Raw genomic sequence first — 25,911 nt, forward strand, 5'->3', positions numbered from 1 at the left:
AAAAGCGAGAGGTACTCGAAAAAAGAGGGGTAGGGGTAAAAATAGGAAAAGGGATTGGGCCTTTGTCTGACATTGTCTGTCTCTGACTACACCCCCCCCCCCCCCACACACACACACACACACTCTCACACTCCTCCAGGTGACAAGCAGAAAGGCGCGCAGGTTGCTGGACAAGAGTAAAACCTTCCATGTGGCGTGTGGAGTGGCCATTTGTGTCTTCTCTGGTAAGTACAGTAAAACAATGCTAAAAATTTTGGCACCCCTCGTCAAAATGCCTTTTACAATTAATATCAATTCAACCCTGGAATTATATTCACCTGACTCATTGAAGCCCTAACGAGTAAATCACCTTGGTCTCCTTAGTAATCATCTTCTCCAAAGGTAACAAAGAATAATCGAAAAGGGCGCGCAGGGCCCTTTTCCTTTTTTATCATTTAAAAACTCTGAAAATTTTAAATAAAAAGAAACCTTGCTTTAAAATTTGCAGAAAGGTGTCATGTTTAGCCTTTAGTGTTCAGGTTTGCTTTCAATCACTTGGAGATTAATTGTAACAGACATTTAAACCAGGGGTGCCCACATGTGTATGTGTGTGTATACACTGTTCTGTATGTGTGCATGTTTGTGTATGTTTGTGTGCACATTCTTCATGGATGAGGTCTTTTAGGTTGTTAGAACAAAAATTGGAATTTATGAGTGGGTGTTTTCACAGTTGAGCACTGTGTGTGTGTGCGTGTGCGTGTGCGTGTGCGTGTGTGTTGGGGTATAGTATGGACAAATTGGTTTATATATTATTGGTTTATATATTATTGGTTTAACCAGCTATGCTGGTTCTACATTCTTGGAGTACCAGCATGTGATACATTACCAGCTGGCAGGGGTGTGTGTGTCTGATTCTCCTCCTATGACATCATGGGAGCTCCTCTGCCCCTCTGTCTTGCCTTCCCCCTTCTCTCATTTCCCTCTTCCATCTCCTCCTCTTCTTTTCCTCCTTTCTCTCCCCTGTACCCTCTCTTCCCCCAGTTTCCTTTTCTTTCTACTGTCCTTTCCCCCCCACACCTTTATATATACTCATTAAACTGACCGGCCCCTTAAAACCCAGAACTTAAGAGTACACGCGAAGATAGCAGGAATGATTCACCCCCTTCATGTCTCTCTTTCCCACATCACCTCTAATCCACAGCCCACCCCCTCTTCCCTCCCTCAGGCCATTTCCTGGCTGTTGTAATGTTCTAATGGCCGAGTTCCAATGTTTTGAGACAACCAATTACACACATAGAACAATGGGGAGAGAGGTATGGGGGAGAGAGAGAGAGAGGTATGAAGGACAGAGAGAGAGAGAGAGAGAGAGAGAGAGAGAGAGAGAGAGAGAGAGAGAGAGAGAGAGAGAGAGAGAGAGAGAGAGAGAAGGGTGTGTGAGACATTGATAGGACAGAGAGCAAACTAGGAAGGGAGAGGGAATGAGCTGTAAGGGTAAGGAGAGAGGACTCCTTTGTCTCATAATACCCCCCCCCCCCCCGCCCCACTCACACACACACACATCTGTATCAGCTCTTGAGGAGCTGCATAGTTATGTCATGATGTGTGTGTAAGGAGGATGTTTTGCTGAGTTTATACTGAATAGACAAAGAAAAAAGTGTGCGTGTATGTCTGTGTGTCATGTTCAGGTGTCGTGCATCTCTCTTTCTTGCTCTCTAGTTGTGCACGTCTCTGCTCACCTGGCTAACGTGGTCAACTTCAGTGTCAGATACTCCGAAGACTTTTCATCTCTCAACGTTGCCCGCTACAGGGGAGAGGTAAGTCACAAGCAAACACATACATAAACAAACGGTTGGGTTACATTCTGTTACACACACACACACACACGCACACACACACACACACACACACACACACACACACACACACACACAGACTGAAAGCAGGGTTCCCACGGGTCCTTGAAACCCTTGAAAAATAGACATGGGTCATTGAAAGTGCTACTTAGCTCGTCAACTAGTAAATACTAGGGATGTCCCGATCCCATTTTTTCACTACCGATACCGATACCTGGGCTTCAGGTATCTGCGATACCGATATCAATCAGATATTTGTATTTATTGTTTTACTCCTGAATAATAACAAATACTTCCCCAGTATATAGTCCACAACAACAGTTGGCTATTAAAGACTGCCAGCCTTTATTCAAGCAACAAGACAGTACTCTGCAGTACTCAGTGACCAACTGGTTTAAAGTTAAAACAATTTAAACTGCAGCATTCAGCATTGTAGAAAAAAAAGAGTTACTGTCTGATTTCTAGTTTTAGTGCCTTTGTCGAATATTTCTCTGTTTCAGTGATAAAAGAAGAGGTAAAAACTCCTGGCCAAAGTTTAAAAGTATTTATTCAAAAAAGATCGGGTCCTCAGATTACAGGCACACGAAACAGTCACAACGTGATTCGAGGTAGACAAGAGACAGACCGCTCCAGCCTCTGCACAGAGGTTTTATAGCGGCCCTCAGCCAGTCACATCACAGTATGTTCTTGGCCAATCATGATCCTTCCTTCTAGGCCTCTGATTGGCCTAGACCCTCGGGGGCGTGCATGTGCGTGTGTGTGTGACTGCGCATGTGCGACAATTGAAAATCTTCCGAGATCGTTTGTAATGAAATAATAAAAGTATTTAATAAAGTATATATGAAGTAATAAAAATATACGTGTAATATGTGTAAAATATACGTGAATATATGTGTAAGATATACGTTATATAAGAAGGCTATTAATGTGTAAAAATATACTACACATCCCCCCTCGGACCACCCAGAGGGTGTTCCGAAACTAAATGATCACATAAACCAAAACAAAAACACAAACCCCACATATCACAGCTAAGAAAATATAAAAAAATAAAAAAAAAATAAAAAATAAAAAAATAAAAAAATAAAAAATAACTACTAAGAACCCAAAGACATCATGCAAAAAATAGAAACCAACCAATAATAAAAAGAATCTTGAAAATAACAACCACAATTAAACTAAACACAGTCCATCATGCACAAATTAATATAGAAACTTCCAACGACCGATGTTTTCTTTGTCCTTGAAGCGCCAGGGACAGAGGTTACTAGCACATGAACCCAGTTGGAGAACAGCCTTTACCGCTGTCTCAGATTGATATCCTTTCCCAGTCAAGAGCGTTTTCTACGTTGTGCTAGGAACAGAACCGCTTTCCTATCTTAGCATAACCACCACACCACTTCTCAACTGACATCAATCACATGATATAGAAAGAAACAAACAGTAATCGAAGCAAATAATCATAAAACATCACTTAATAAACAAAACATCAAAGGAGGAAACAAAATCAGAAAGCAAAACAGAATCCAGCTTTTGCTCATCAGCTATGTTGGTCAACATTAAAGCATTAATAGGAACATCAGAAATACACTTTCCACAACATTTGACCAAAATACCAAGTAACATAACACAGATGATAATGTCAACAAAAATAATAGCGACGGACCTGATCATATTACCAATACCTGAAAAAGCAGAATCAAAGAAATCTAACATATTCCAACCGTGTTCTTTATGTAAATCCTCTACACCCTTCTTGTTAGATTCATGAAAATCATACAAAGCGTTACCAGAATCCGAAATATAACTGCAGCATTCACCGCCTATTAAAGCACAAGTACCACCCTGACTGGCCAAAATAATGTAAATAAACAAACAATACACAAATAATGACATTCAGTTATCATAACACATAATTCCCCAACAGTAAGCACAGGACAAAGGGAATGCATTAATGCATAGATCTTCACCTCAGGTGAGGACTAGTCTTCTAAAAAGTTCATTAACGTGGACTGAGCGACTGATTTTCCAAAAACAGTCAATGAGGCCCTGTCTCCTAAGAAAGTCAAAAAATCATGTCTGCTATAATAGGTGCACCCATCTTAGCAAAATAAGTTTCCCATGCCCCTAAGACCGTTTCCAGCCATGCTATCATCTGCTGTCCATTCCCGTCGTTCCCTTTGATCTGCTGCTTCACTACCCTATTCATAGTCTTTAATCTTTTCCTAACTGGTCGTCGTCCGTCAGTGTCATTGAGGTTCAGGCAACCGCCTGGTCCCCTCCCACGCTGATCAAGGTCTGGGGAGTTGCCCTCAGCATCATTTGAAGCATGATGCAGGTACTCGCCCGCATCCCCAGTAGCACAGGTGCCCAGGCTTTGGACACTCCCGGGCTGGACCTCCAGACTGTCAACACTCTCTGCTTCGTTGGTTTCTGGTTCATTGGCATCTGGACAGCTTTCCACTGTCCCACTGGCTCTGGCAACACCACAGCATCTCCTCGTAGCTCCTCCTTCCCAGGTTCTCTGGGGACCTCGGCACCTGTTGGCACAACATCCTGCCTACTCTGTACATCCACCCCCCTGTCCACCACCCGTGGCCCTATTGGGGTAGGGATATGCCCAGACACCACTGGTGTACCCACTCTGATGTTGTTTCTCCAACAGACCCCACATTGACCTAAAGCATGGTCAATCTGTTCCATCAAATATGGACTCCAAAACCCATATTCCTTGGTGATCTTGCGTCTTACCTCCCCCCTAGCCACATGTGCTAATCCATGAGCTTCCCGTATTAACATGCCTAATAAATCTGAGGGTGCTATAACCAACCCCTCATGATTCCTCCATAGACCCGTGTCATCCTGACTTGCCCCCCTTGCTAGCCAAACGTTCTTGTCTAACGTAGTTACTCTACTCTGTAACATCAATAAATCCTCAAGTGTGACCATGCCCTGTAATTGCTTTTCATGTGTGACCAGAAGACCTTTACCTGCCTTGTCTGCTCCTGTAATGGCTTTGGCAGCATCCTCTGCAGCCCTGTTACCTTGTGTGACATGTGATGAGTCAGACCTGTGTGCGGCACACTTCACTATGGCTAATTCCTTTGGCTTCATCATGGCCTGTAACAGCTTCATGATCTGTGCGTGGTGCTGTATAGGCGTACCATCAGTTCTCTTAAAACCCCGCCCCCTCCATACAGCTCCATTAAAATGACAAACATTATGTACATAGGCAGAGTCGGTGTACACTGTCACTCTCCGTCCGGTTCCCAAGTTGCATGCCTCCGTGAGGGCAATCAATTCAGCCAACTGAGCTGAGCAAGGCTGAGGAACTGCCTCAGCCTGTTCTACAATAAACTCTGAATTCTGTGCTTTAACTAAGGAATACCCAGCGCACAAAGTTTCTCCTACCCCGTAACAAGACCCATCAACCCAATATTCTATATCAGCTCCCTTTAAAGGCAAAGCTTGTAGGTCTGTTCTATGCTTAATCACTCTGGCTGTCGATGGAATCTGAACACCGGATGGCACCGTCACCTGACAACCGTCAGGTGTGCATTTCACTGTACAGTTCAATTGGCATTGAGCATCTTTCCCTAGCAGCCCTGTTGGCGTGTGTTCTGACACAAGTATTGGCAGAGTTGCTCTCTGTCCCTTGCACTCTAAGTCTACAAGCTCAGTTGTAGGAATCAGCTGTTTAATTCCCTCAAATCCGATTGTCTTCACATATTCTCTAGACATAGGGAGGTGCGTGGCGCCTTCAGGCTTCTGTGTCACCACCAGCTGGCACCTCCCACTCGGATCTTCCGGGCACCCCTGTAGGCCAGCTGCTGGGCCTCTGTAAGGGTTCATCACTCCTGGAGCAGGTGTAGCAGGAGGCCAATATCCTCCTCCTTGGCTCCCCCCTGCGCCCCCCTGGGGCCTGTTGCAGCAGGTACAGGCTAGATGTCCATTCTGGTCACATTGGTAACACGGTTCTAGCATCTTCTTCCCTGCTGCTGTCCATCCCCCTGGTGGTGGTCCTTGGCCAGGCTGGTTGTACATCTGGTATGGAACCGCTTGCACCCCTGGTGGCCCTTGTGGGTATGGATACCCCCCTTGTGGCCCCTGTGGGTAGGACTGGTAAGTAGCAGGATACCCCCCTTGTGGCCCCTGTGAGTAGGACTGGTAAGTAGCAGTCTGCACTCCAGGTGGCTGTTGCTGTGGGGCTAAAGCCTGCACTCTGTATGCTGCGAAGAGCTCTGGATCATAAACTGATGTATTGATATCTCTATGAAGTCCTGCCTCCAATCCTGCAATAAAGGCTAAGAGTCTTTTCAGGTCTCCCATCGCGGCCTGCGTTCCTGTCAGTCTCACGTCAACCTCAGTAGTCCACGAATGTCCTCCCTCCTCCAGAACTGGGAGTTTGTCCATCACTTCAGACAGATCTGCATGATGCCACGGATGATATTCCATCTTGTTACCTTGAATCAGCACTGGACAGTTCTTTAATGTATTTGATGACCTTCGATGACAATCTTCCTCTTCCTCCCTTTCTCGTTGCTCCTTCAGCCATCTGTGGTGTCTTTTTGCTGTGGCTATCATCTTCCTGACCAGAGCGTGGTAGCCTTCATCTGCACTGTCGTCATCTCTTGAGTCTTCACGGCCATCTTTGCTGTCATCTTCCTCGTCACTCCTGTCGTCCCCTTTTCCCCTTGGCTCCTTCTTGGCCTTCTTCTTCTGGGAATGATCCTCCAGTGCCTTAGCATATGGAGGGGGACTGGAGACAGGACACATGTCTGTGGATGGAATGTTCAATGTCTGTTCCAGTGTTCTGGCCAATTCTTTTTTCTTTTCCGGTTCCATCTGAGCTATTTTCTGTCCCTCTACCTTAAATAGATCTAAAATAGCTAACTCTAACTTGCGTTTCTCTGATCTAATCTTTCCTCTTTGATGTGCTTTGTGCCCATTGATAAGTATTTCCAATGTTGCAATTAATTGTAAATTAATGCTGCCCTCTTTCGGCCACGGCTGTTCAATGTATGCCCAACGGCTATTCCATTTCGTAGACATTTTGCTAATTTCCCTAACAAGAGGATTCATTTTTTCCACTACAGCCATAGGCGATAACGTAGCCAACATTCCACGATGTTCACTAATATCTTTTAACACCTTCGTTGAATTTGATCCCATTCTACTTGCTCAATATGCTGAAAATATTCTATAAGGTGTACTTTTCTTACAACCCACCTTCCTATTGTCTTGTTTGCTAAACAAATGCTAGTCCAATATAACTGTATTAACCGCCCACACAAAACCACTACAACCCAGAACAACAGATTTGCCTCTTGTGTATGTCAGTGCAGTATTAACTTAAATCTAATCACTTTGTAAGTACTTTATACTTAAATGTGTTTCCTAATTGTTTATGAATATGTGTCACTTGATTACTCATTCAATACTAATTACAGTTCTGGTCAACACAATTATTAAATCACAAAGGCTGGTCACACCTAAGTATTCACCGATCCACAAAAACCCTTTTACTGCTCAACTATCAAATATGTACTATTCTGCTATTCTTAATCAAAAACTGTGAAAAAGAACTTAACTTGAAATAAAAAATGTAAATTACAAATATTAATTATAACCTGTAAAGAAATCGACTTGTTATTTGGAAAAGAATGAATGATTAATTATTAATTACACACTTAAAGAAATCGACTTGTCATTTGGAAGGAATAAAATGATTAATTATTCATTACAATCTGTAAGGAAATCGACTTGTTATTTGAAAGGAACAAAATGATCAATTATCAATTACAATCTGTAAGGAAATCGACCTGCTACTCGGAAGGAATGCACAATCAACTAGACTTAGTCATTTACACTTCATTGATGTAATCCTGTAAAAGAAAACGTCATCCCTAGACCACTATAAACCAATTGATCAAAGTTTTGTGAAAACTGAAAATGAAATAATCTGAATAATTAATTCAATCAATTTGTAATTACTTAAATTAATTGAAGTAACCATCCATTTATTATTGTAAAAGACTATGTCGTCGACCTCAGGCGGATGCACTGATGGAGGACCAGTGTTCCAAAGTGTCTTATCGTATTCCGTCCACTGGAGAGCAGCAAACAATTAAAAATGTCTTATAGTGTTTCATCCACTAGAGGGCAGTAAACAATTAAAAATGTCCTATCGTGTTTCATCCACTAGAGGGCAGTAAATAATTAAAAATGCCCTATCGTGTTTCATCCACTAGAGGGCAGTAAATAATTAAAAATGCCCTATCGTGTTTCAACCAGTAGAGGCCGCCACACCGAAGATGTCTTACAGAATGACTATATCTTACCTAAAACTCTCAATCTATCTTTTTTACTTTTACAATCTATACATAAATCAATTGTTAAGTGAAAGGAATGAATGATTAGTTAGAATTATTCACTATATCATCATATACATTGATTTAAAACTTATGGAATCAATCAATTGTTTTGGGAAACAGAAAATGAATGATCTGAATAATTAATTCAACTGATAAGTAATTAGTTAAATCAATGTAATACTGAAAAGTCATTCACAACATCAATCTATGCATTAACCTTTTAGATTCTTTCACCAATATTCTGTAAGCGGGCCTATTTGCTCCGCGTGCTCTCTCTGTGTTTGAAATGTGCTGGCCTCGTGTAAACTCCTGTTTTCCGAGTAACCGTACCTTTAAACTTATTTGAAATACCCCGAGATCAATTCACTATATCTCTATTTTTATCAATCCTAGTCTATGTGTATGGTTTTATCGTTATCTTTTAAGAGATGAGTACTGAAATCTATCAAACCCGCGCGTGTGTATTTGAAAAAATGGATGTCAGGGGGGAAAGAAGCCACCCAACCCTCCTTTGTTCTTTTACCAAACCGCTGTGGACTGTAAGATTAATCTTCACACAACACTGCTTTTCCACAATAATTATTATTCTCCACAACACAGCAATTCCAAGAATATCTTTCAATGCAGTTCAACGTATTATTTGCCAAGATAATCTTATTCAAATACTCCTACAATGGCATATGCTTTCTACTAGGCTCTGTGTCCCCTGAGTCTGCATGCTTTCAGACAAAGGAAAAAAATTGGCGCCAATTCAACTAGCGGCCTTGTCCGCAGGTCTGACATGCATTCACACAAAGAAAAAAATTGGCGCCAATTCAACTAGCGGCCTTGTCCGCAGGTCTGACATGCGTTTCAGACAAAGAAAAAATGGCGCCCTTTCTACTCAAGACACGTTTTTCCTCCGTGCTCTCAAGTATATTAACAATGTATCCCTTTAAAATAGCGCTATTTTCTGCTCACTAGCACGGACTCTGCTCTTTCAAACTAGGAATTCCGATTCCATACCATTGAATAGAGCTATCTCCTGACAAACACTTACTTACAAACCACATTAACCAAGCTTTTACACTCCATCAGACTATTGCCTGATACAAACCACATTTATTAGCCCGCTAGGAAAACGTCTCCCCCTAGCTTTTGTGCTAATACCTTGTTCTCAAAACAAGACTACAGCAGCTCCTTCTCTGCTATACCACAATTACCACACACACGATAAAAATCGTACAATTAAAACGCTTTTCCCAATACAGGTTTTACAACCCGGCTCTCTCTGACTAACCTCTACCCAGTTATATACTTCAAGATCCGTTTTAAATATAGCTCATTCGATATACACAGTCTATTTTGCACAGCTCCGCCTTGTCCTCGCGAATTCAGCAGAAACTTACCCTTGTTGACTTGAAGAATTGCAAAACGACCGGTTATCCAGAGCTATGGAAACGTCCCTTCGTGGTCGCCACTTATGTCGAATATTTCTCTGTTTCAGTGATAAAAGAAGAGGTAAAAACTCCTGGCCAAAGTTTAAAAGTATTTATTCAAAAAAGATCGGGTCCTCAGATTACAGGCACACGAAACAGTCACAACGTGATTCGAGGTAGACAAGAGACAGACCGCTCCAGCCTCTGCACAGAGGTTTTATAGCGGCCCTCAGCCAGTCACATCACAGTATGTTCTTGGCCAATCATGATCCTTCCTTCTAGGCCTCTGATTGGCCTAGACCCTCGGGGGCGTGCATGTGCGTGTGTGTGTGACTGCGCATGTGCGACAATTGAAAATCTTCCGAGATCGTTTGTAATGAAATAATAAAAGTATTTAATAAAGTATATATGAAGTAATAAAAATATACGTGTAATATGTGTAAAATATACGTGAATATATGTGTAAGATATACGTTATATAAGAAGGCTATTAATGTGTAAAAATATACTACACATTCATGTTTTTATTCTATTTATCTTCTCTTACAAATGGCAAAGCAATTATAGCACCCTTTTTAAAAGTGTAGCCTAGTGACGCTGCTGGTGAGACCAGAAACCAGTCCCAGAATCAAAGGGGTGTCAACAATATCTGCTTTTCGTTTTTTTCATAACAGGCAACTTGTTTTAAGTACCACTCGATATAATATACAACAGTTTAACGATCACTAAATACTTATAATCTGTGGGTTGGATTCACTGTTGCCAGAGGCTACCGGTAAGTGATACCTGGCTTGTAAGCATACTTTCGTTTTAGAACGAAACGTTAGCCACTAGCTGTTAGCAGCGTTTTTAGCAGTCACCATTCAACATTGATACAAACAAACATTCAAATACTCGTGTCGTCTTGAATTCTTTTCCGATTTCAATGTATGACGCATCATTTGAAAGCTTACCATCTGTAGTTTCAGACTATGTAAACAACCGAAAAATTACGTTTACAAATGGTTTATGATTTCACCAGCTAGCATCATGACATTGTGAGACTCATTACACACAGGTAGCTACTAGCCAACTCTCATGCCCGTGACCACTGACTACTACTGTTGTCATCACGTGAGTGACACGCCAGATCGCTGCCTATTTTTTTTCTGGTGCGATCTGCGATCCAGCATTCAGGACCAATATCGCGGCGATATGCGATATCAATATCGGATCGGGACATCCCTAGTAAATACGTCTCTGTATTGCTTAACTTTACACATATTTCACAATATATTGTTTTGCTGTGCTGTGGTAGAGAAGGCAAGAGACCATCTAGTGTTCACACATTCAAGCCTCTCTTTTTAATTGTTGTCTGTGAGCGGATAGTTCCTATTATATACATTTGCATATAGATCTGTCTCAAACTATGTCGTGTTGGGTCCTTGAATTTGAGGGAATTGAGTCTTGAAAGTCCTTGAAAGGTGCTTGAATTTGATGTTTCAGAAAGTGTAGGAACCCTGTGAAAGGTACAATGTGCTAACCTGATACCCTTTCTTCCTCAGGACCCCCGAGTCATCATCCTAACAACAGGTGAGTTTTTCACTGTGTGAGTGCTTGTGTGTGTGCGTGTGTCTGTGTGCTTGGTATATTTTCAAACGGGTATCCAAGGTATGAGGGTATGTCTTGCCCAGTTCTTGGGGTCCAGTTCCACATATGAAAACTAGTGCTGTCAATCGATGAACATTTTTTATCAAGCTAATCACAATAATAGCCTGTGATGAATGCTGATTCCTAACGAGTTTAAAACCTTAGTATTTACTTGTATTTTGGGGGGGAGATAAAACAAAAACAGGTGTGGTGTTGGAATGTCTTTTCAGTCAGATTGTACATATTTTCTGCAACGTAACATTTCCTTAATTCATGAAAAATATGATTAAATACTGCGATCCCTTCTTGTTACAGTGATCTATTACCTCACGATTTTATTTGGAAGTGAACAGTGTGCACATCATGTAAATAACATTGACATCGTCACCATGTTACATTGACAATCCCTCTCTGCTCTCTGATTGGTTGATCTGCTGTAGTCCCTGGGATTACTGGTGTCCTACTGGTCCTCGTCCTCTTCCTGATGTTCACCGCGTCATCCTATTGCATACGGTAGGCTTTGCTTCTCATCATTGTCATCATCAACATCATCATTATCATATCCTCCCCTCCCCTCCCCTCCCCTCTTCTCCCCACTCCTCCCCTCTTCTCCCCACTCCTCCCCACTCCTCCCCACTCCTCTCCACTTCACTCCACTTTACTCCACTCTACTCTACTCCTCTGTGTGTGGAACTTTTGAGGAGCTCTCTGAGATGGTAGACGATAAGGAGATGGGTGTAAATAGTGGCCTAATGGCTCAGACACAGCTCTGTCATTACTGAGGTCAGGGGGGCAGGGAGGAACCCTGATTTGTGGTGTCTTCTGTGCTGCCTGGTCTTCTGTAATTTAACTCTGAGATGACCTCAGAAGAGAAGCCTCAAGCCTGGGTGGGGGCTTAACGGGTTGTGGCTGCGTAGTAGAGGGTTATCATGACATCTAGTGTGTGCGTGTTCAGTATTATAGGGGGGGGGGGGGGTGGTCAATGGCGTTAGTCTTATTTGGTGTTTGTGGTGTTTTATTGTTGTCGCAAATGTCCGCCGTACTAGGGACCTCTGCTAGCCTGTAACGGACTCGCTCTTAGCCTGAGGAGGTGTCATCCAAACATTCCCCCTCTCTCTCTGTATGTCTGTCTGATGCATCTCTTTCTGTTTCTCTGCTGCTCTCTCTCTCTCTGAGTGACCGCCCTCCTTGTAATCTATTGCGCTGTGTAGCCCAAAGTGTATTGCCCATAGATTTGTTTTGGTGTCCTGCTCATGTGTAGACCGAAGACCCATCTCTTCAGGTTACACCTTAACTGCTCCTCCTGAGACATCTAGTGCCCCCCAGCACTGCGTCTCTTGAAGACACCCGCTTTCCCCCTCTACTGTGTCCCCTAAAAACGTATAGTTGCCCCCCTTGTACTGTTTCTCTGTTTCTCCAGTGTAAAAAAAAAAAGAAAAAAAGAAGAAGGTTAGGTTTAGAAGAAGGTGATAGAAGAAGGTTTTTCCTTTCCTATCAATGGCCCCGGGCCTGAGCTGGATTACTCTTCCTGCTACGACTGGTGGATTGATGATTCACTTGCTTAGTCAAATATATTGATTGTAAGTCGCTTTGGAATAAGGCGTCTGCTAAATGCCAAAAATGTAAATGTAAAAATGTAATGTGCTCACATGTGTTTGTATTGTGTGCGTTGTGTTGTTGTGTTCCAGGGTGTCCAACTATGAGATCTTCTGGTACACCCACAACCTCTTCATAGTCTTCTACATCGTGCTCATGGTGCATGTGGTCGGGTAGGTGTGGGGTACAGGGGCTGATTTGAATGGCCTGTGTGTGTCTGTGTGTGTGTGTGTGTGTGTGTGTGTGTGTGTGTGTGTGAGCACAGCGACTCCGAACCTGCCCACTCAGTCAGAACAGATTTGTACTGTCAGCATGTGAACATCCTCCTCTTTCTCTCTCTCCTCCAATAGCGGGGCTCTGAAGTACCAGGTCAACGTTGAGGCCCACCCCCCTGGCTGCCTCTGGGCCAATCAGACAAGCCTAAAGTTGCAGGGGGAGGAGCTAGACCAAGGGGAACAGGCTGAGAAGAGCTGCAGAGAAGAGGCTCGGTTCCAACCCCACTACCCCCAGGTGTGTGTGTGTGTGTGTGTGTTTGTGTTGGAGAGGGAGTTGTTGTGGTTTATGAGGGACGTAGGGGAGGATTGGCGGGTGTAAGGGAGGGGGGCATCCATCTTGAAGGCCCTCTCTGTGTGCACATGCTCGTTAAGCACCAGAATCACTTCATAACCCTCTCAGGATTTGGGCTCTTTGGGCTTTTATTGGGGCTGTGAACAGTTAGTTTCTCTGTGGGGGTGTGTGTGCCTATGTGTGGATGGTGTGGTAACATGTGAATCATATTTGTAACAGACCTGGTTGTGGGTGTCTGGCCCTCTGTGTCTGTACTGCGCTGAGAGGCTGTACCGCTACATCCGGAGCAGCGCCCCTGTTACCATAGTAACTGTCATCAGGCACCCTTGTGATGTCATCGAGGTGCGCATGCTGAAGAGGGACTTTAAGGCCCACCCAGGACAGGTGAGTGACAGGTAGAGTAACTAGGGAAACCGCAGCTTCCTACAGTACAATGGCAACTGGTTTGTTGATGTTGTGTGAAGTTAGGTAAAGAGCGTATAGTAAGTGATGATAATGGTTAGAACCAATAGGCCTGGCATGGTACCTTTAGAACCATGTCACTGACGATTATGGGAGATGACCATAAGAAAATGATGTCTGTTCATGTAATACATCAATTTCAGAAAGAAAATCTACAGTTAGGTCCGGAAAAATACTTGGACGGTGACAGAATTTCCATAATTTTGGCTCTGTATGCCACCACAATGGATTTGAAATGAAACAATCGAGATGCAATTGAAGTGCAGACTTTCAGCTTCAATTTAAGGGGTTGAACAAAAATATTGTATGAAATGTTTAGGAATTGGAACCATTTGTAAACACAGTGCCCAATTTTCAGGGGCTCAATTGTAATTGGACAAATTAACAGAATCCTAAATAGAATTTTCATTTTTAATACTGAAATCCTGGAACCCATGGACATCACCAAACGCTGGGTTTCCTCCTTGGTGATGCTTTGCCACGTCTTTACTGCAGCAGTCTTCAGTTGTTGTTTGTTCGTGGGTCTTTCTGCCTCAATGAATGAATGAATGAATGAATGAATGAATGGACTTTATTGTCATTGCTACAGTACAGGTACCAAACAACGACATTTAGGAGGGGTGGCTCCCCTGGTGTTAGGAAAGGGGAAAAAAAACACTTTAAAAAAAAATCACAAGAAGGGAAGGAGCTGGTTTACATAAATAAAGGCTATGTACACAATCCACTGTACTATACTGTACAGATAGACGACTAATGACTCAAGTTTTGTCTTCAGCAAGAGGAATGCATTCTTGATCGGGTTGAGATTAGGTGAGTGACTCGGCCATTGCAGAATATTCCACTTTTTTGCCTTAAAAACCTTCTGGGTTGCTTACGCAGTATGTTTTGGGTCATCGTCCATCTGTACTGTGAAGCGCCGTCCAAACAAGTATGCTGAATTTGGCAGAATCTGTCCTAATCTGGTGTTCCTGTTCTTGAGACTTATGAATGGTAATTTGCTGTTGTGAAGTCTTCTCTTTATGGTACACTTGGATAATGATATGCCTACCTCCTGGAGACTGTTCTTCACATGGATGGATGTTGAAGGGGTTTTTCTTAATCACGTAAAGGATCCTGCGATCCTCCACCACGGTAGTCTTCCGTGGACGTCCAGATGTTTTTGTGGTGCCTCACCAGTGCGTTCTTTTTTTTCTCAGAATGTACCAAACTGTTGATTTGGGCACTACTAATGTTCCTGCTATCTCTCTGATGGATTTTTGGTTTGCTTTTGCAGTCTAAGGATGGCTTGTTTCACTTGCATTGAGAGGTCCTTATGTAGTGCGTATACAGCAACAGTTATCGAATGCAAATGCCACACTTTTGCCACTCAAATGCCACTCAGACCTTTTAGCTGCTTAACTGATGAAGGAATAACAAAGGAATAGCCCAGATATGTCCATGAAACAGCTGTTGATTCAATTGTCCAATTACTTTTGGACCCTTGAAAAAGAAGGTTAATATATATATATAATTATATTAAAGAGCTGTAATTCCTAAACCCTGGGATGTGAATACCCTCAAATTAAAGCTGAGAGTCTGCACTTTAAGCCCATATTCATTATATAACTGTAACTTGAATATGTTTTGGTAAACAGCTAAAATAACAAAGATTCTGTCAGAGTCCAAATATATAGGGACCTAACTGTATGTTTCAATTTCTAACATTTTCCAATAGATAACATTTACCTAATAGTAGTAGTGTACATGAATGATTATGAGCAATTGTTTTTTTTACATTGATCCGTCTATTCATCGAACTGTCTCAATTTCCTCTTCCTTTTAACACATGCTTTCTCCCTCCAAATGCACTCCCTCCTATGCTTTTTTTTCATGTTAATTTGGAATGTTTTCTGAATTTGAAATAATCCTAATTATTATTAACAGTGTGTAATGGTAATTGTTATGTTTTTTAAAATCTGGGTAACTTAAACTTAAAGATACACTCCAGCAGTCATTCAAACAGAGATAGTCCACCCCCCCCAAAAAAGTTGAAGTCTGTTTAAACGTTTTGAATCACAACCCTGTTGTTCCCCCACCCCCCCCTCTCTCTCTAACTTTGTGTGTGTGTGTGTGTGTGTGTGTGTGTGTGTGTGTGTGTGTGTGTGTGTGTGTGTGTGTGTGTGAGTGTGTGTGTGTTTGTGTGTGTGTCTCTCTCTCTCTCTCTCTCTCTCTCTGTCTCTCTCTCTGTCTCTCTCTCCCTGTCTGTCTCTCTCTCTCTGTCTGTCTCTCTCTCTCTGTCTCTCTCTCTGTCTCTCTCTCTCTCTCTCTCTCTCTCTCTCTCTCTCTCTCTGTCTCTCTCCCTCACACCCACCCACACACACCCCTTCTCTGTTTCAGTACATTGTGCTGAACTGTCCAAGTGTTTCGTCATTTGAGAACCACCCCTTCACACTCACTGCGGTATGTGTTCCCAATGTGTTCCTTAATTGAATAACTACGTTTTGCTGTACTGTGTGTGTGTGTGTGTGTGTGTGTGTGTGTGTGTGTGTGAGTGAGTGTGTTACTCTTTTTCCCAACCTAGCTCACTTGATTTCGGTTTGTTATAGCTGTGCTAAACATATGTAGGGGAGACCAGGGGCAATTGTAACATTCTTTGCAATGTTACTCAACCCAGACCAGTCATTTGTTAATATCAGAAACCTCCATCTGTCGACGAAACATCCCCATGAGCAGGGGCAATTGTAACAGTAGGTGGGAACAAAATGTAACACCTTCAAAATATAAATACAAATAAACCCACTGAACAGACACTGATGCTCCATGTACGTCTTTAATGTAGGTTTTATAATCTGGGTTTAATCAGCCCCTCTAGGGTTTCATGATGTTTTTAGCGATATCTGCTGCTAGAAATACTTGATTTTGCGGAGGTTTTTATTTTTTTTGAAAACATTTTAATTTCGCTTAAAGCTATCAAATGTCACATATGACATTGTATATTGCATGGTGTACCAAACATCTTGCCTCTACGGTCATGTAATACACTGACATTGTTGTATATGTTTTATATGGCCATAGGCTGATGTTTTTGTAGGCTAATGAGATGAGTATTGTTGTCCCTTGCTCTGCCTGTCAGCACCAGTGAACAAGCTGACAGGAGACAATAGAACCTACCGGTAGGTTAACGTGACAACAGTATGGTAACTGGTCACAATTACAACCTCTTGCAATATGAAAGGCGTAGCTGATTTTGCATTGAATTCTGTGATCATGGAATTGGGTTAGGATGTTTATGGAAGGACTGTTTATGGAAGGACTGTTTATGGAAGGACTGATGCCACAGACTGATTAGTGAGATTCACAGTGGTGGGAAATGTAGCTGTCAGCGCTCATGTGCCCAGGACTTGCCCAACACTATGTTCCACTTGTCCCCAGGGAATGGACCTATCGCTAAGCCACGCCCCAAAATAGAAATTGTCCAATCATATCACAGCAAAAGTCACGACAGGCAGAAAACTCGGACTAAACAACTCGCTAATATCTGATGGTGAAAAGCTTCTAGACAAAATATTCTTGTCATCTTTAAAAATTCATCTTTAAAAATTACTTGCTGTGGTAAATCAGAAATCAGAAATTTGCCAACTCCCGCTATTGTAAGTCTGTGTTTTGTCCGAGAGCCCACTCGATGACAAACAAGAATTTCAGGACCACTAATTAAATATAATTTGTGAATTGGATTCACTGTCTCGTCTGCAGTAGGCTACTGGGAAGTGATACATGGCTTGTAAACATCACTTGTTTTAGGACGTGTTCAAAAGCAAGGACTGTGTGATCATCTAATTATGTGTAGTTACTGTATGTGTTTTTAGCATGTTGATGTTCTATCACCATGTTGTGATGTGCTAAACACGCAGTTAGATGTTCGAAGTGATATTCCTTTTTTAGCACTGGTTATTCGTAGCTGTTTTGCCGGTAGTTCGATTCAGAATGTGTTTTCTTTTGCTATTTGGTTTGAGATGGACCAACATTCAAATAAGCATAATCTTCTTCAACTATTTGAATCTGGAAAAACGGAAAAATGACCACGGGGACAAATCTCAATCATGTTGTAGCCATCAGAACAGTAATCATAATGAGTTAAGTTAGGATTCATAGATAAACCTTCAGACAGCAGAACAAAAATACTGTTAGTGATGCTCCGATCTAGGGCTGCTACGATTATTCGACGTCGTCGACGTCATCGACTACGTCAATACGTCGGTTAGCGTAATATGCGTCGGTTAGTCGTAAATAAACAAAATGGCGTTTTTTTTTTTTGTTTTTTTTTTTAAACCTTTATTTTACCAGGCGAGACAATTAAGTGTATGAGTGAAAAATGGATAGCTACTAGCTAATGTTACACAAGCAATGTAGCTCACCACAGTTCGTATGTCTTGTCTTCTGGTGTTAGTAACGTTAGCTATGTAGCTGGCTAGCTACGGTAGCCTATTGTCATTGTGGTGCGAGCACCTACTGTACGTTATCTAGCTCGTAGCTCGCATGCTACGTTAGCATCAATTTAGCTAATCATAACATAGCAGCGAGAGTAACGTTAGCTAGCTATGTGTTGTGGTGATGGATAGACTTCTAAATGGCCATGTTGGCATTCAAGTTGGCTAAACATAGCAGTGAGGCGGAGACAAATACGTTTCTTTTTTTTTTTTTTTTTTTACAGTACAAAAATTATCGTTAGACTTATCGATAAATTAGTCGTTAGACTAATCGAATAATCGATAAAATAATCGCTAGATTAATCGTTAGAAAAATAGTCGTTTGGGACAGCACTACTCCGATCTGATCGGCGCCGATCGGTATCGGCCGATATGGCCTTGATCGGTTTTGATCGGAGTTCTCAAAACGGCCGATCAAACATGACCGATCAGTTTACAAAATGGCGTCGCCAGTCTGGAAATATTACACAGTGTCGGAAAGAGACAACAAATATGCCGTTTGTAATGTCTGCTCAAAAGAAATACCTCGGGGAGGAACGCACGCAAGGTCTTTCAATACCACGAATATCATACGGCATTTGCTGCGTTCGTCGATTCGCTCAGAGAGCGCCGAAGCGCACACTGGGCTCGACGTCATAAAGGGACCGAGTGCTTTGATTGGACGAGAGGCGTTCCACGAGTGCTGGTCAGAGTTCCAGCGCGACTTCACGAGCGTAGTGTAGGTAGTGTTCACCGACGTCATGTGACCCCGCGAGCAGGAAGTCACTTGGCCCATAGCAACAACAACTATTAGCGCGTGAGTTTTAGTTCTTCCTCTGTGCACCTTGCACAAGTGTAGATAGCGAGCGACTTTTCAGCAGCAGGACATATTTTAGATGATAAGAGGAACAGGCTGAGTGCCAAAAACGCTGAGATGCTTGTATTTCTCAAGGCTAATCTGCCAGTGATGCTGCTTAATCAGAAGTAAGGTTTGAGTCTGAAATCTCCTTAGGTGCAATGTTTTGTTTTTTTGTTTTATTGATTATTGCTGACTTGCTGTCTTATCTCCTCCTAAATATGACTTGAAACTGACTGACTTGAAACAGTATTTTATATTTGGCTATAGCCTGTTTATGTTGCAGTTTAGTTTGGGTATGTTTATTGTTCCTCAGGAAAGCTACAGTTACAGTATAAGCTCCAAGTTCTCTAAGAGCCCCTAGTTCCTCTCATTCGAGTGGAATGTTGCACATTTGATGTGACAGTGTACATTTTATTTATTATGATTTTTATTTTCACATTTTATTTGTTTTTCCTGAAGTAAGCTACAGGTGGTTGTGAATTCAATAAAACAGATGGTCGTCAATTCATGATACTTTCTCATCTCCTAATTTCATTTAAATACTTAATATACAATGTCAATGGTGTTAAGAATAATTTAAAACATAAATAATGCTACACAATAAATAGAATGCTTCAATTGCCATTTTCGACGCTGTGATCGGTGATCGGTGATATCGGATCGGCAGATCACTGATTCCAGTGATCGGTGATCGGTGATCGGCACCAAAAACCCTGATCGGAGCATCTCTAAATACTGTAGATCAAAAAAAAAAGTGACTTTTACAGTTTAGACAGTACCTCATCACATGTCACACTCCACAGCTGTGGAAGTGGGTAGTTGAGGCCTGGAGCTGAGGGGTGGAAGTGGCGATGAAGGAAATGGTTCAGATATGGGTGGACTGTGGCTCTGAGCCCAGGAGAGGTTGGTGTGAATGCCACTACTGAAGATTTGTTATCTCATCTTAAGTTGGACATAATTCTTTGGGATTCTTTTGCGTGACCCTAGGTCACATCACATCCAACACCCTCCACCTACTCTCTCTGACTCCTCACGTTAATACACACATCTAGACCGGTTGCAGAACATGTAACCGTGACAAGCTAGCACCCCTAGACTAGACGAGAGTACAGATACCTCTAGGCTGGTTAGTTGGTTTGGGAACACCCCTCAAAAAACAAACTGCTTTTCCCAATAAAACCTGCAGACGGTGAGATATCTGACTGAATATTTGACAGTAAACTGTACATGTACCGTGTGAGTTTCATCTCTCTAAGTGTTTGTGACTGAAGAAAAGCTGGGTGTTACATTTGTCCCTGGTCTCAACTGGGGATCCCTGATGAATGAGGAGCACAATGAGTTAAAGTGACTCAAATCAGTTTGAGAATGAAGTTCCTTTCTGATTGGTCGATTGTTTTCCTGGGTAGGAGCTTTAGTAGAGTTGAAGAGTTTATATAACTCTCCCATACATTCCTCAAACATGACACAATACACACATGTTCGCACACCCACACCCACACACACACCCACACACGCACGCACGCACACACACACACACACACACACACACACACACACACACACACACACACACGCACATTATTGTGATATGTGGTCAAGAGACATTCTTGTTTTGGCATAACTTAGTAGATCTTACTTCGGATAACCCCCGTTTATATTCTCTGAACCATGTACACACACACACACACACACACACACACACACACACACACACACTCACACACACACACACACACACCACGCCACACCACAAACACACAAACACACAAACACACACACACACACACATATACTGTGCATGCCTCGACCTGGTGTTTTATGGGGGGTTGGAGGAGGGTACAGAATCACTGACAAAGAGCAGACAGACCCCTGAGGGCAGTAACACTGTCTGCCAACAGGAAGGCTGTGTGTGTGTGTGTGTGTGTGTGTGTGTGTGTGTGTGTGTGTGACTCATTGTGTGTGTGCTCTTGCTTGCAGTGTCCCACAGAGAAGAAAGAAACATTTGGCATCCACCTCCGAGTCGTGGGAGACTGGACTGGTGAGTACACACCCACAGTCTGTCTTGTTCTCTCTCTCTACACACACACACACACACACACACACACACACACACACACACACACACACACACACACACACACACACACACACACAGTGGATATTCTCAAGGGACAGTCTGTATGATCTCACAATTGGGAGGGTGGGGGTAGGGGATATCTGCTCCCCTCTTCACATCCTCTTTGGAGAAACCATTCCCAGCAGTGTGTATGTATGAGTGTGTGCGTGTACAGTATGCGTGTGTATGTGTGTGTTCTGGTGGCTTCCATAGCTGGAGGGCTAAAATGGCCCCCATAGTGCTAATGTAGTGTAGAGTTGTCCCCAAGACTGTCTGCCGGTAGCCCTCTTTAGTAGTCAGCTAACATGCAGCTCTAGATCTCTGGTCAAGCAAAGGACCAACATCAATGACCGTCAAAGAACAAATGCATACTTACTTGTCGCCGTTTTTGGTTTTGTCAGCCCACAGGACGTGCTCAGTATTTGCTCTTTTCTAGAACAAAGCGAGAAGCGAGAACACATAAGCCAGAGGCAGCCCCAGGGCTGGTCTCTGCTGATGGAGCATGCACAGTGGGTTACTAAGATGAGAACCATACAAGAATGCGTCTCAGGACTCAGTTAGTAAAGCAATGCCAGCAACAGAGCAATAACGGACAGAGCCCATTATTTAGCTGATCAAATCAAACTCGCTATAGAACCAAGGCTAGAGCATATGAGACACATTCTAATGCTTTGGTCCTCATGTCGGGATCTGATGTAATGTTCAGACTTTTCTTTGCGAAAAATGTCATTACATTTTCGCCTCGTTGAAAATCGACGGCACATGGCTAGTCAACTAACACAGCTTGTTTTGTGAGCCTGCTAACAATGTAAAGTAGTGTTGTAGTTAACTAGGTAGCAGTGGAGATTACTCACCCAATCCATTGCGTTGTTGCAGTATTTTGGCTTGATTAGCGAGTTTGTGTTGTGATTCTCAACAGCGTTGAAACGTAGTTCCGTGTTTCAAAATAAAAGCCCGAACATTTTGATTGGTTGCCGACATGCGGACCAAATGGTCATACTGTGTCACATATACAGTAATAATAATAATAATAATAATAATAATAACTTTTATTTGTACAGCACCTTTCCTGCAAACGTTGCAGCTCAAAGTGCTATAGCGCACAGTGCTTCAGTAGATGAATTGCAGTAGGCCTAACCTTAAGGTGTAGCCTACAGCAGAATCACTGATCGTAGGCTATTTAATTTGTTGTGACATTATGCCCTATTGTGTCCTATTGGATACCCGTAGTGTCATTTATTCTGATTCTGTGCAAGTCTGTTTTTTCCTGTTATTTATGAGAGGCTCCTTATCTGCCAAGCTGTTAAAATATTCCAAGTGATTAGTTTAAATCTGGCCGCGATATTTCATGTTATTTCATCAACGAAGTTGACTCGAATTGGAATGATTTGAGAAATCACTGTTTGATCCAAAGCATATGGATTGTGAAAGAACGGTAGCCTAAAATGTTGCATTATATACTAAAGCCCAGACAAGTGGAGTGATAGTGCACATGGTATCATTATTCAAAGTAAATAGCATCACACAGAAAATATGGTTCAAATATAACAGATTTTGAAACAGCCAGATAGGTCTAATATAATATCTTCCATCACTAGCCATAATTGTTGATCTCAACTGCTCTCATGACAGTGGCTTCCAAAGTATATTTGGCCTCCAGCAAGGACTTCAATTGCTTCCATCAGCCATTGACAAGATGATTAGATCAGTCACTGTGTGCTCATAAAAACATCTCTCAGTTCTAAGCCTGGTTATGAATCTGATAATCTGCCTATCACTTTCTATCCTGGAGCTGTCCTATGCACGGCGTTAGAAATATTGAATTTCCTATTTTAGTTGGACAACTCTGTTCATCATCACAAAGTTGTCATTTTAGGACATCATGACATTACAATCATACTTTCATCATCCCAGAATTTACATTTACATTACAATTCCCACCTCTGTCTGTATTTGGTTCACAGGTGAATTGGCCAATCTACTATCCATTCCATATCTAATTCCAACCTTCCGATTTCCACAGATCCACCGTTCACAGTATATAAACATTTGACTATTTCCCCTGGCAATACATCTCTTTATTCTACTGTGGTATTTCTCGTAGGTCTTAAACCTCTCCATTTGTATAAATTCAGTCGTAATTTAGCTGAACATTTATATTTTACATACGTACAAGTAAAATCATATTTCCTAATGAATGGGTCTTGTCTCTCAGATCCCCCAACAATATAGATTGTTGATATACACTGATATTATGGACTCTGATATTATGGACTCTGATATTATGCTTTAACAACTGTGGTGTAAATTAGTTATACATGAAGAGCCATGCGGGATTAGAGTTAAACTACCGACTGTTGTATTGTTGTGGAACCGATTGTTGAGTAAAGCTGAGTTTCATCTATAATCGCGGTCATCCATGTCTATGAAAGAACCCAACACAACAACAACAATTCCTCGACTTGAATCCAAAAGTGAGACACCACTGGACAGTACCAAAATAGATTATCTATTGATTCTATTTCCTCATAGCAGAATCTGCACAAGGCTGCCCCATAAATTGAGCATTATTTTTGGTAGAAAGAACTTTATCTAAGAGTTTAAATTTGGTAAATTTGCCATGGTATTGGTAGTTAACAAACATTTTATATGACATATATGTCAAACCTTTTGACCTTAAGTGAAGCTGATACATGATTTATGTTAACCATTTTAAGTCATTTGTGGTTTTTAATGTGTGGCAGACAGACTCATTTCAATTAATTTCATTCCTTCTCTTTCATTTTTGTGGCAAAACTGCGGTGAGTTGGTTCTACATTTGTATTGAGCATAATATAAGATAAGATAAGATAACCTCTATACACTTTGGTTATCTGCTTGGGTGACATGACTTTACCTTCCTTGTTCACTATGTCATTAATACAAATAATACCCATCTTATACATTTTTTCAAGAAACTTTTAACATTTCTCTCTGTTGTTGGAATTTAGACATATTATTTGCTGTTCTGTCTTTTCCAGAGGTTGGAATTGGTGTTGTAACCAACTCTGTATGACTTTATTCAAAAAGGAGGGTAATTTAAACAATAATTAATTTAAACTAATAATTAATTAATTATTTAATTTAAATTAATTTAATTGAAGTAATTTAAACAATGTTCCATTGCCATCTCCTTGGGCTGTTTTCATCTGATAAAAGCAAAGAGGCGTCTTTTAAACAGGGTTACTCTCTTAGTAACCTACTGGAAAGCTTTGAAAGGTTATAATTTCAATATCCATGTCTGTGTAATAGATACTTTAACCAAGAGATTCAATGCCTTGATATTTAACAGTTTCAGCCCTCTAAACTCATGTGTTTTATATCTATATACAGTGCCCTGAGCCCTTCTGAATGGGGAAACCGCTTTTTGGTTCTGAAAAACTCCCTAGTTGCTATGGCAATTATGTTTTGGGTCATTGTCCTGCTGTATGATGAAGTGTCCTCCAATGAGCTTGGAGACATTTCTTGTACAGACAAAATGTTTCTGTACACTTCAGAATTAATCCTGATGCTGCTGTCAGCAGTTATATCATCAATGAAGACAAGTTAGCTTCTTGTTCTTGTTCCATATTTCACAGATCAGCTGCTATGCTGTGGATATTGGGCAATTCCTTTTTTTTTCTCCACACTTAACACTTGCCATCACTCTGGTCTAATGTCTATGTTAATCTTTGTCTCATCTGTCCACAATACATTTTTCCAGAACTCTGCAGGCTCTTTAGGTACTTTATAGCTCACCGTAACCTGGCCATCCAGGTCATGTTATTATTATCCATCCGTTATTATATCTTGGAGAAATTATGATCAATATTTCAGATTAATTTTCAATTTTCAGAGTTTGAATCGTACATTTCCATTACATTTTTGGCATTTAGCAGACGTCTTTATTCAATTAATTTGATTAACAGTAGAGAAACTGTACATGGGCGTAGAGGAGATGTAGAGGTCTCAGGAGGGACAGTTAAGGTGTAGCCTGAAGAGATGGAGGTCTTCAGTCTATGGTGGAAGATAGGGAGTGACTCTGCAGTCCTGACAGCAGTGGGAGGCTCATTCCACCAGCAGGGTGCCAGGACAGTAAAGAGCCGTGACTGGGTAGCACAACTGCTGCATCCACATAGAGGCGGTGGTGCCAGTCAGCCAGCAGAAGTGGAAGAGGGAAGTGAACAGCCATGTGTTTGGGGGGTGACCATTGCTTTCAGGTAGGAAGGGGCTGTTCCCTTTGCTGCCCGGTAAGCGAGCACCAGGGTCTTCAATCTGATTTGAGCTGCTACCGGGAGCCAGTGAAGGGTTCGAAGGAGAGGGGTGACAAAGGAAGAATTTGGGGAGGTTGAACACCAGATGGACGGCAGCATTCTGGATGAGCTGCAGAGGTCTGATGGTGGAGGCGGGGAGCCCGGCCAGGAGTTCGTTGCAGTAGTCAAGGCGGGAGATGACCAGTGACTGGGTCGAGAGTTGTGCCGCTTCTCCGGTGATGTATGTATGAATGGATGTATCTTTCTGATGTTATAGAGGAAGAATCTGCAGGAGCGTGCTGTCGCTGTGATGTTTTCTGCACAGGATAAGTGGTTGTCAAG

At 42.0% G+C, this 25,911-nt stretch overlaps 1 protein-coding gene across 1 annotated transcript in view; it reads left to right on the forward strand.

The window, feature by feature from the left end:
* The window catches only part of nox4 (NADPH oxidase 4), a gene marked incomplete at both ends in the record, with an annotated part of 42,210 nt that overhangs the window by 5,969 nt on the left and 10,330 nt on the right, over positions 1-25,911 (forward strand). The window contains 9 exons of the mRNA XM_080542994.1: positions 140-224; positions 1,696-1,793; positions 11,169-11,196; positions 11,694-11,766; positions 12,942-13,022; positions 13,200-13,359; positions 13,636-13,800; positions 16,255-16,317; positions 21,160-21,220. Of these exons, the coding sequence (XP_080399120.1) occupies positions 140-224; positions 1,696-1,793; positions 11,169-11,196; positions 11,694-11,766; positions 12,942-13,022; positions 13,200-13,359; positions 13,636-13,800; positions 16,255-16,317; positions 21,160-21,220 (814 nt within the window). The remainder of the gene's footprint in view (positions 1-139; positions 225-1,695; positions 1,794-11,168; positions 11,197-11,693; positions 11,767-12,941; positions 13,023-13,199; positions 13,360-13,635; positions 13,801-16,254; positions 16,318-21,159; positions 21,221-25,911) is intronic.

This window comes from Nansenia antarctica, assembly GCF_963989245.1.
Source record: "Nansenia antarctica genome assembly, chromosome: 12".
NCBI classification, from domain to species: domain Eukaryota; kingdom Metazoa; phylum Chordata; class Actinopteri; order Argentiniformes; family Microstomatidae; genus Nansenia; species Nansenia antarctica.